At 42.7% G+C, this 12441-nt stretch overlaps 1 protein-coding gene across 8 annotated transcripts in view; it reads left to right on the top strand.

Annotated features, from left to right (window-relative positions):
- The window catches only part of nav2a (neuron navigator 2a), a 223625-nt gene that overhangs the window by 130440 nt on the left and 80744 nt on the right, over positions 1 to 12441 (top strand). For 7 of the 8 annotated variants that reach the window (XM_056376044.1, XM_056376017.1, XM_056376035.1 and 4 more), the window contains 2 exons: positions 2311 to 2428; positions 5870 to 5922. In XM_056376044.1, the coding sequence (XP_056232019.1) occupies positions 2311 to 2428; positions 5870 to 5922 (171 nt within the window). Of the gene's footprint in view, positions 1 to 2310; positions 2429 to 5869; positions 5923 to 11569; positions 11581 to 12441 lie in introns of those variants that run through there. The other variant, XM_056376078.1, reaches the window with a different exon arrangement.

Genomic DNA, 12441 nt, shown 5'->3' with positions numbered 1-12441 from the left:
AGCTACCCATTTCACCTCGTTTTTAATTACACTCCAACCCCTCAATTTACCTGCCCGAAACTACTTCAAAGAAAGCAAACACACACAAAAGCTCCTGAACACTGCACTTCCTTTTTCTGCATGAGCAGCTGAGAGTGTGAATTGAAAGCTCAGAACCTAATCCTGATGCTTGGAGGCTTATTTTAGCTCCGTGTGTCACTCAACACTCATTTTATAACTGTGCGTTTGTGTTTGGGTACGCAGCCTGTGTGATTCAAGCGTCGCTCCGAGGCTCTTTGTGTTTAATGTGTGGTCGTGTACTCTCATAAACCTTTTGCATTTGAGCTTGTGCGTGAAGATGTTTATATGTACGTGCATGTGTGTGCGTGCCTTTGAAGTGCTCACACCTGTTGTAAGCCGTCACGAGGGCGGTGATTCATCCGATGAGTAGCGTGGCAGCGAAACTCCGAGGTCTGTTTACAGTGCACAACACAAAGAAGCGAGGGTCACAACTGTGTCGCACACACCTCACCCTGCATGTTGTGTGTCAAGTTTTGATCTAAGGCTCGACCTCAACAACGCCGCGCGCTCATTCGGCACTAATGCATGCACTTGAATTTCACAGTAACAAGAGAAAGGCTAATATTCTAGTTTCCACTTGGCGATGAGAAAGTTTACATGCACATGAGAAAACCAGGTCACCGGGAGAAAAGTTGTTACCAGGTAACTGTAAAGTCAGTGTTTACATGCAGTTGGCAAATAAGCACATTCTCCTCCTACTTTGGATGGTTACGTCGTTGAAATGTTTTGACCCCTACAATGAAAGTGTCTGACACAAAAGATGGAACAATAATTGCTTATTTTAATGCCTAAGAGAATAAATCAAACAAGTTATTTTGAGAATTATTTTGTAAGCCTTTCACGGCCTTATAATATAATTCCCAGTTCTGTTCATCATAAGCAATAAAATAGATAACTTGTGCCTATTTTGAGTTAGGCCTATATTCTATGCAAAACAGAACTCAATAAATTTTATTAAAATGATCAATAGTACTATAATATTATTATAAAACGATGTTTATTTTCAGAATACTATGCTTATTGAGACTAAAAAACAATGAATTAATGTATTTTCAAGATATTGCAACTGTCCCTGATCCATTGGGACAGTTGTCTGGTATGGGTGATCAGCAGACAGATGTAATTTTAATATATAAAAGTTTGGTTGGTCGGGTCCAAATAGTCTCTGAGTAACTGAGAGAAATGCAAAAAGTGTTGCAACCGTCCCCAGTCTCCCCTAAAGGTAAACAATGCGAAAAATCTGAAACCTGGTAACGTGTAAGTAGCCAAGAAAATCTGCTTTCTCCAGGAGGAAATCTTGCTGAGTAAATTCAGGTTCATATCATCCTTTACTGAAGTGGCATTTCTTGTTCTTGTTTCATGACACCGAGGAAATGAGATTGCAGCAGAAAGCAGACGGTAACCCGGTTACTTAAACGTACTGATTGTCTCTCTTGTGTCATCTTTTCACCAGGCTGGCATACAGTAACAGCTTCTGAGTTTGTGTGAAAACGAGAGTGAGACACAGAGGGAGAGGTGTCTTTATTTAGCCAAGCTGTCGCACATGTTTCACATCCCTGCGGGGGGCGAAGCTGTTCTGAAGTTGCACTTGTCAAACAGAGTTTTCTGCAGTTTAAACACAAGCCTAACAAAGCTGCAGACCAAGACGGATTCATGAAGTGTCTGTTTCTTAAAAATAACGCCTTTCTTTATTAGGAATAAAGTTCTGTGAAACTTCTCTTCAACCTCTGAGTGGCCTTTTTTAAAACTCCTCAGAAATGGAAACTCACTTCTCTTGATGAAGGAGAGAGAGAGTAAAAGAGAGAGTTTGGCAACTAATTATGAAGGAAGCTATTCAGATTATTCAGATGCTTGCTCTGCCCCCCTGCTCCTCTCCTTCCCCCAGGCAGTGAAGGGTCTTTTCTGTCCCCAGAGAGTGATGTCAGCATGGCCCATTGAAAACAGCCGCCGTGCGCTCTGAGATGAATGCCCCGGCTGAACACAATGGCCCCAATTTGAATACCACGCGGATATATGCCAGATCGGAGCCCAACAAAAGAAAGAGGGCTACTCTGCTCCCATTCAACCATGTTGTTATTTTATTAGAGTCGTAAATTTGCTTCAACCATTTATACCTTTTGTAGTTTTCAAGTGTTTATGGAGTTTGAAACACGTGGAGGACCTGATGGGGTTGCCCCCGTTTTGGATTGGATTTTATTTTCAGTTGGCTCATAACTAAATGCCTCGGTTTGTGTTTGTGTCTGACTGCAGATCTACACGGACTGGGCCAACCATTACCTTGCCAAGTCAGGACACAAGCGTCTGATCAAGGACCTGCAAACAGACGTCACAGACGGAGTGCTGCTGGCTGAGATCATTCAGGTCGTAGGTAAGGAAAGCACACATTTGATTCCAAAATCTGAAAAAAGGAAACTGGCTCTGATCATGTGGTTGCTGAAAAAATGTGGAACACGTCACTAGTTACGTTTAAAGATCTGACTGACCTTTACCGAACAAATAGTTGCAGTTTCTCTTACAAACAGGGACATCGTCATCAAATAACAAGATTTTCTTTTGCAAGACAAAGTCAAATGAAATCCATTTTCTTAATTATCTGATGTGACAACGTCAATTTCAGTATGAATCTGGCAAAGATTAGTTTATTTAGTGCTGCACAAGGGAAATCATTTCTTCCAGAGGATGCCAAAAGAGTCAGAACAAAACTCAAGTGTAGAAGTTAAAATCCATTGCCCTGAGGTTTCCTCTCAGCTTCATGAGTTAACTTAAAGAAGTGGTAGGATTTAGACTTCTTTAGACTTCTTCAGTATCACTTGACTTGTGTGATTCTTACTGAAAGTTGTGGCAGGAATATGTCGTTCATACAAAGTGAAGACAAATCAGAAATAGAAAATACTTTGTAAGAACACAAAGAAAATACAGGAGGCACAGAGATAAACAGTCCTTATGATGAAGAAGCATATTTCTTAACTAATCTGTAAGGTCTTTCCTGCTCTATGTTGATTACAGTCTCATTGTTATAGACACTGTTTCGTGAATACACATCAGTTACACTTGTGTTTTCAATGTTTCTCGTGACCCTGAATGAGTTAGAAAAGTTTGTAATTCTTCAACAGCAGTTGACTATGAAGGTATTCAACCTATAGTGCGGGCTGTGAAAAGTGTGCCGTCCTTCTGTGTCTTTGACCCTCGACCTCATGTGTATCATCATCAGTCTTGTCATTTCGTCCGGCCGTCCACAGCCTGTCATTTCTTCTGCCGACGGCCTCAAGGCCAACACCAGCTGACTGGTGACTCAGCGCTGACTGTGTGCTCTCAGCTTCTCCCTCATGTTTCTGACCCAGATCATCCTTCCTTTGCCATGAAGAGTCTCACTGTTCTCGTACTGCAGCTGTTGCATGTGATTCTGCTTTTTTTTTTAGTTAGATCAGACATCATAGGACATTTTATACAGACGTAATGTACTGAAATGTATTTACATCACATGCTAGAATGCCTCTTCTCATGCCATCACTTTCTATACTGGCTCCAGCTACCTGCCATGATGGTGTCTGTTTGGGTTTTCCTGATTATTCCAGCCTGCATACCTGGACGAGGACTGTCGAGTAGCTGAACTTGATGTAGTGGAATCAGTCACCCTTTCTTCATATGGTCCCAGGAACTAAACTCAGGAACTAAAAGTTATGTTACACGTTATTGTGTCGAGCAGATCTAAATGATGATTAATTAAAAGTGACGGCAGAGATGAGAAAACAACACAGAGTCAATTACTGTGATGCTTGAATGGATGCTGACAAGGGGATGTAAAGATGTGGACAGTATAAATATCCACCCGTCCTCAAAGTATCAATGATCTGCGGATAGTTTTGGTTTTATTTTTCTGATCTATTATAAAACCGTTAAATCTGCCGACACTGAACCTGATTATTCCTGGACCATCAAGAAAGTTCCTCTTTTTGAGAGGAGACTTTGTCATTAGGATTTATTAGTCAAAATACAGCTGAAGTTCCTGAGTTCCTGAAAACGTTCCTGTGGTTGAAAAGTGCCACAGCATCATCCCCATCATCCACAACCCCACCCCCCCACACCACACCACACCACACCACACCACCACCACCACCACCACACACACACACACACACACACACACACACACACACACACACACACACACACACACACACACACACACAACATCCAGTCCACATGCAATATATACGCTCCGACAGCTGACCACTGCTCTCACATTAAAACAACACAAACCAGAACCGTCTATTCACCTGTTCTGCTCTGCTCCCTCGTCCTCTGGGGAAACCTCACACCACACAGTCGCTGGTGAAACCGGAGCGGCCGGCTGGTGTCAGAACAGCCATAATGGGACAAAGGCCCGATCGGATATGGCACCTGTTTAACCGTTTGACTGTTACACACTGAAGGTCAGGATGTTGGTGGAGCAAAACCATCCAGATCGAGGTCATCATCAAGTTCTACTGAACAACCCAGAGGATAATCTGTCCAACGCATTTCAGCCAAACCTGTAGCTTTTTAATACATTTAGTTTTTTCTCAATTCTCATTCTTGGGAGGCTTTACTCAAATAATCCAGCCTTGAGACAGACTGGCTGCTGGTTTGGTTATTGTCTTTTTTATTTTGGAAACATATTTTTTATTTTTAGTTTAAGTGTCTTTCTCAAAATTACAGAGCAGCTGTCTTTTGTGGGTGTCATAACCACAGTGTGCATTTTTCAGGAAGCACACAAACCCTACCAAACAGTATGTGTTAAATCATTCATCATTTTATTATGTTAACATATTTGTTGAGGCTATGAAATGCTACTTCCTATGTTTTTGCTAATATATTAAATCAAAACAATACATTTTATTAAAATACAGTTTGCCAGGGATCATTAAAACCCAGTAAATAGACAGGGATGTGTGTAGATGCAGCACAGGGGAAGTACTAGCGAGGAGTTAAAGTCACAACTTATTTTACAGAATAAAAATCAGTTGAATGCATCTGCCCTTCATCTGGTCATCACTGCACCTCTTTACTGGTAATTTTCTTCAAATTTAACTTTATTAAACTTTTCGTCGTTGCAGAGTAACTGATATCTCTCTGCCACATTTGGCTTTTAATTATGAGAAACCAAATATAATAGAAAAGATAAGAACAGTACAATAAAATAAACTTTAAAGCAGCAGCATTTTTTTCAACACAAATGTTTTTTCCCTCTTTTAACTGGTTAATTTACCTCCTACAACATCACTAAAAATCTCACGTTTGGGTAGCATTGATTTTATTCACCACAGGAGGTAGGAGTGGAGGTGATATGGTTCGTGGTCCTGAGGCGGAGCTGCATTGTGGGCCCCACCGTGCCTCCTGATGCAGGAGGCTGTGCTGTTGGCACAGTTGTCAGCTGTGAGCTGACGGCAGTGTCTCAGCTGCTGTGGGCTGGGTCTCTAATGAACGGGAGGAATCCCTGACACCAACCACACACACACACACACTCACACACGCCCCCTCTGAAAAGAAGGAGCACAACACTCCCATCCCGGTCGGGCCCCCAGTGGCCCCGTCCCCATTTGCTGTGACCAGATAGTGTTTCATGTCTCAGTGGGAGGGGGGTCAGAGTCACCAGCACGAACACCTCTGCTCTCCTCACTCAGCCAGAAACTGTCTGGGACACACACACACCGGGATCTCCAGTGGAAATAAAAGAGAGGATTACATTAACCAAACACAACTGACAAGAGTTTTCATTCTCTCTTCTTCTACCTCTCTGTCTCTGCCTCCTCTTTGTGTCTCTCCTCAGCCAATGAGAAGATTGATGATATCAATGGCTGTCCCAAGAGCCGTTCTCAGATGGTAAGTGACCTTTTAGGTTTGTTTTGGCAGAACGTTGTGAAATTTACCTCTGTCTGAAGTTACACACTTCCTGATGTCCCGTCCCGCTGCCTCGTGTGGCCCGCCCTCAGAGCTGTGGTGCAGGAGTCACTGGTGAACAGTTGTAGATGGGGATGGTTAGTCCATTTATTTTTACTCTTGTGGTCTTGCGGGCTGCTGTTCGTGAAACCTCTGGCTTAGACTTCTGGCAGTTGCCGCTCAGTTGAAAGCATCGCAGGCTTTGGTTTTTGGGGCCAGCTTTGCCTCATCTTATTACACTTGCAAAGGAGACGGCATTCCTCCCATCTCCGGGAGTGAGAGCAGGCAGGGAGCATCAGCGCCGATGACAAAGAAAATACTTGAAGCCAGTTATGACGGGTTATTGTCTGCAGTGACATTTAGCAGGTATGTAAGTGGGATTCCCTTCCTAACGCTGCTGGTGGGATTTCGGTGTTGTCACAGTGTTGTGTTCTCTGTGGGAAACGAGCCGACAGTCCCGGGGCAGGGCTGCCCTCCGCTGAATGTGAGGGGTCATAAATTGGGCCAGTGTGCCAGCTGAGGGGGCTATTTTTGGCCACCTGCCAGGCTACTGAAGCCTTTCAAAGCACCAGAGAGAGAGAGAGAGAGAGAGAGAGACATACACACCCATAGCTAACAACTGAGGAGGAGTAGGTGGAAGCACAGCTGATCCCTGGACCTTTCCTCTTCATTGCAAACAAACACATGGACTCGTGTTACCTCTGTTGAATTTTGATTTGCTATAGATTTTTCTCTGTTTACCACCTAAATACACTAATACTATACAATCTTAAAAATGGCTCGCCTCCCTCTTTACTCCTTTTCCCGCTCACTATCAATTAGGCCTTTCCCATTAGCTCTGTTTACGCCCCCCAAGTCACCAGTAATTGAGCGTTTTACGCTCTTTGGTCTCAGTGGTCTGGGCGTCTCTCTCTCTCAGTTTTGTTGTGCTGTTATCAGCATCACATCCAACCCCGCTGTCATCTGCAAACACAGATGATTTTTATTTTTAAAGACAAGAAGATTGCTGGATTCCTCTGGGACAAATCAAGTGCTTCCAAATATATATTTGTGATTGTGACCTGAATCTTCAGAGATGGTGATTAGTGTCCATTCAAGCAGTGCAATGTCGTTTGTTGCGTGGTGGTTTTTCAAAATCTGCTTTTATTTTGCACAGATAAGCTCAGATGTGTGTGTGTGTGTGTATGTGAGTATTTTTGGATCGCTGTGTATAATCTCAGTAAGACTGTCAGCTTTAAAGCAAAATCTGAAGCAGTCAAGCAGTGCTAAGGGCAGGTGCAACCGCAGCCATTATGCAAATGTCTGCTTTGTGTTTTGTAGTACTGTCAAAACAAACACACGCAGGTCCTGAGAGTGGAGTCGGCAGCTGGGATGGAGGAGTACGACAGCCCACTTTTGCTGCACTTGATTTCATTGCTTTCATTCCCCCAAACCTTCCAAAGCTGCTGCCAATTACCGTCACTTAACTTAACCCCCGTCTCTAAACGAATAAACATGGAAATAAGCTCCATCGCTGGAATAAACTGTAGCACTCTCACCTCACATTCATGCTAACTGATTAGCATGCCGGCTATCCAGGCCAAAGTGAGTGGCTGTTTTTACAACTGTCACATCCTCGTTAAACGGACCCCCATCATCGGGTCATTCCTTTGCCACCCAGTCAGAACGTCTGTGTGTGTGGTTGTGTGTGTGGTTGTTTGTGTGTGGTTGTGTGTGTGGTTGTGTCTGTCTGCGTGGGTTCAGCCCGGAGCGAGAGTGTTGATTTGACACTGAGCTGCTAAAACCACACACAGGATGCCACGCACACACAGAGACACACAAACAAACATGCACTGGTGTCTCAGCCAAGAATCGCATGTTTAAGGCAGCAGCTTCTGAAATGAATGAGATATTTCACCTGCTAGGAGCTGGGAAATCCAGCAAGGCCTAACAAGAAATGATTTCATTATCCTCACATCATTCAGTGCCATTAAAATCCGGCAGTGCATTCATTTATTAATCCACTTTTCACCTCAGATATTATTGAGAATTTAAAGGGACTATTTCATTATCGCACAGTGCTTCAAATGAAGAGTGTTGTCAGGGCTGAGTGCCAGGACTGATTCGTCAGAGAAGTTGTTATTATATTTTTAAATTGAATTTTTCATTGCTGCAATCACTACAAATTAAATTAATTTCAGCTCCGCTGTATAGGGGACAAATAAAAGCAACATTTTCTGCATGGACAGATCCACATGGTGTAAATGAGAAAATACGTGTATCTTTTATGACATTTGGATGAACTGACCTTTTAAATTCCACTGATACTCGTTAGATGAGATTCTGGACACTATATATTAATTATTATCTATATAAATGTATAGATAATCCATCACATATACAGTATATTTACGTAGTGCTTTAGAATATGCTTCTCTAGTTGATATTGACGATGAGATGGAGAGTAAAAGAGTCTGGGCTTGTATTTGCAAAAAGGTTTTGAGAGGGAAGGCTGTTTCCTCTCCCCGTCACTTTGTGTCAGTCAGACTGACAGACAGCCGCACAGGTAGAAACCAGCAGGACCAGGCGTGTGAAGGAAACATCCGTCACAGAATGATAGGAATTCAGCTCTTCGCACTTCGCTGATACTCTGTGAGTGTGTGTCGGTGTGTTAACATGCCCTGACAATAGAGATTTTATTTATCATTCACTCTGGTTCACCTTAAGGTGCAGTGTCGCACAGTTTTGAGCAGATCAGAACACACCTAGTTTTTAACCTGAGTGCTCACAGTTACACGTGTCTCTTTGTAGTGTTGCTGCGTCAGGAGTCTTTACAGTGCAGACAGATTCAGACTGGTGGGTAGATGGCTGCAGGTTTGACACAGATTCATTTTAGTGTTTTTGAGATGGTGAAGCTTCTCACAGGTAAGCAGCACGAGTCCCAAAACCATGTTTTATTAATGATTCAACAGGCTGGTTAATGTTTGATCAAAGGGAGAGGTACTTTGTGTGTGTGTGTGTGTGTGTGTGTGTGTGTGTGTGTGTGTGTGTGTGTGTGTGTGAGAGAGAGAGAGAGAGACAGAAATCCGTGTCAGCTGGTCAGAACCCAGGTGATCACATGATGGACTGAAAGCAAATGAGCAATCACAGTTACTGTTTCTAAGCAACCAAATATACCAAAACCCCAATCAGAACGTTCAACTTTTATTGATCCTGAAGGGAGTTTGTCTGTCACATGGAGGCTGCTGGACCATGGGCAACAACATGGGGGGGAATAATAGAAAACACTTGACAGAACCGTGCAATTCAATACAACAGCCCTGCAACTAAAGACACCTCTGTGAAGCTTCTGATAATCTGTGACAGAGGGGTGGGCACATGATGTACAGCAAGGTGTTCATCTTATTTTGTCCACTCCTTGTACATACACACTGACACACTATGCTCGCTTGTTGCATAAGTAAGTCATCTGTTGCAACAACAGTTAGTCCATTCATAGGAGATATAACACAACAGTTAGTAAATTATACAAGAAATCGTTCCAGAAAATCTCAACCTTGGCCTGTTTTTTTTTTTTATAAATTAAAACATTTTTGCAAAAGTCTTCTGTACAAGCAGAGACAGCCCAAAGGTGTTTTTTTCAAATTAAAGCAGCTTTGCCTTAATCATTCTGTACACAGTTCAGCAGGGAAATGTTGATGTAGCCAGGGGAGATTTTTGTTTTTGTTGGTGAGAGCACTTAGCGTCAGCTCGACATAACAGTTATTAAAGAATGGTAAGTGTAGGAGATAAGAAACTTCTTTAGATGTGATAAATTAAAAGAGAGCGTGCACACTGTGAAGATAATGTGACGACAGACGTTAATCTGTGAATTTGCATGTGCAGAAGCAATAACTGAGAATATGCTGCCTACAGGGGATGAGTGGGACTCTACGTCATCGTATGTCTGTCACAGATGCTGCTGCTGCCTCCTTTTTGTCAATAAACAGTGAAAACCGGCACTTCTCCGAGGTGTCGAAACCTCTGCGTACATTTCTCAGGCAAGTGAGAATTACTGAAGTGAATGTTTAGAGCTGTGCAGGTGAGCTTGTTGCTGTAATCTGCGAAAAAACCTCCAGAGAGACTGAAAGTGTGTGTGGGCAGATTCTGACAGATGTAATCACATAGTCATACAGACACATCTACAGTTACACACACACACATACAGACACAACACGTTGTCTCACAGCTGCGCTACGTGAGCAGATTCCACAAGAAACAGGAAACAGTCAGAAAGTCAAATGACGGAGCTTTTGGCAATGAAGCGGCTGTTGTCACACAGTCAGACCAATAGATCAGAGCTGCAACATATTGTTTTGTCTGAAATATTAGATATCAACCAACCAGAACTTTACACCATTGGGTTTCTGAATACCTCATCAATGACCTTTGGGAATTAAATCACCTTTTAAAGAATAATTCCAGTTTATTATGACTTGCTGCTTATTTTTGTGGATTTTCCTGTAGTTTCTATCAGTAATAATAACATTCATTTCACCAAGTTAGTAGCTGAGATCTGTGGGCACGAGATGAGCAGACTGGTTTCAAGCGAACCTCCAGATTAGGATAACTTGTAAGAAAAAGAAAAGAAAGACAATGTTTAAAATTACTGAGCAAATTGACTGTTGTAAACATCCATCCCAGCCTACAGACTGACTTCTGGTTAAGCTTTAACCTTCTATGCTTTCCTGTGCAACGAGGGACATTTTTGTTGCGTTCACTTCCAGTTTTACCTCCGAATAAAGTTGTTTAGATAATCTGTATGAACTTTGTTTGACATCCTGTCTGACTGTGTGACTGGCTCTGGTCCTTGTCCTAAAACTGTCACCATGTTCCCAGATCTGCAACAACTGCTTTAGGCAACTACAAAAATAAGAATGAAGCTGTAATAAACCAGAATTATCATTTATGAGGTAGATGTGAATCCTAGATCATAAGTATTGAATAGCTGTGGTGGTGTGGTTGAAGTAACTGCTGAACACTTAAAGTATTACATAAGTCAGGCTTATTTTTATAGCTCAGTATCACAGACCTTGTCTCCATGGGTTTCACAGACCTACGGCAACAACAGTCTAGCTACAGTAAGTTGAGCCTCTGGGTTCCTCCATTCTCATGATGCTGTTTAGAGGCTTTTTGAGAATAAGATTATGAGCAAATCACTAATTACTTTTTTGTGTTTTGACATGAAAACAGTCAAATTTAAATACAGAAAACGATTGCTTGAGATTGTCTGTCGGCAACTTTGGTTTAAAAATATCAACCTCGGTATCAGTCTTCAAAAGCTCCAATCTGTCATATCCTGCTTCAGACACATAACACTCGTGGTCACACTCCCTCCCTCCCTCTCTCTCTCTCGCTCTCTCTCTCTAGCTCTCTCTCTCGCTGCCTCACACACACACACACACACAACAACAATAGTATCCCTGTGATGGGAGGTAGTGTTTGTTCAGAGGGCTGTGTGGCTGGCTGGCCCCATGCTGCTGCTGGGAGCCGGAGCAGAGCGGGAGGTGACGGTGGCGTGGATGGAGGTGTGAAGCCAGGCAGAGCGGTCACACTGCAGGAACAGATCATACATCCAGGCAGGTAGGAGCTTCCCCTCAGGTCCAGGTGTAGGCATGGTGTCACCCAGAGCTGGAGGTGATTTGTTTAACGTGTGGATTTCTCTCTGAGATTGTTTAGAGGTATTTCGTATTGTTTTGATTTGGTGGTCAGCTGCTCACTCTTTTGGCTTCGTGCTGAAACTTTAACTCGAAGTTTGTGGAGAACAGAAGATTAATGAGCCAAGAAATTAACCTGAAAAGGTGAACTCAGCCCTGAATGACTTCTACAGTCGTGAAACAAATTGCGTTTCTAGTTTCCTGTTGTTGTCCAGTAATAAAGTTTTATTATTCCTGCTGATAACTGTACAAATGTCAAGTGAAGGTGTCTCGGTAAACCTTTAACTCACGATGGTTTCGTCATTTTATTTTTGCTTCCACAAAGAGGAGGAACGGCTTGTACAGATCTCTGAGCAGACTCGAACCTGGGAAGTTGTGATTACATGAACACTGTCTTAAGGCCACAAGGGCGTCCTGCCAAAAAACTAAATTACAACTTTAGATCCCACAGTAACTAATGGAATGTATTGACTATCACAGAGATGAGTCCTGTACAATTAAAGATTAAAATCTGGAATCCAGCGACCTCAGGTCATAGAGAAAGAGTTGCTCTATTCAGAAGTTAAACTTGGAGTTTGTTTATTGATCTTTCTATTTAAAACAGAGTAAGATCTCAGGCTCTGCAGCTGATGGTAGATTGTGACAGAACAGTGTTACTCTGGCTTTTCTGAGCTCTGGTCTCCACAGGTTTTAAATAGCTAGAGGTTTCGGTATTTATACTTCCTGAGAGGCGGGGCTGGGGTGCATCTCAGCAGGACGGGCCTGGCATTTGTGATGGGGTCTCTTA

Source organism: Seriola aureovittata, chromosome 1 (assembly GCF_021018895.1).
Source record: "Seriola aureovittata isolate HTS-2021-v1 ecotype China chromosome 1, ASM2101889v1, whole genome shotgun sequence".
In the NCBI taxonomy this organism is placed as follows: Eukaryota; Metazoa; Chordata; class Actinopteri; order Carangiformes; family Carangidae; genus Seriola; species Seriola aureovittata.
Note: the sequence above shows the minus strand (reverse complement) of the source record. Positions and strands in the feature narration are given on the sequence as shown.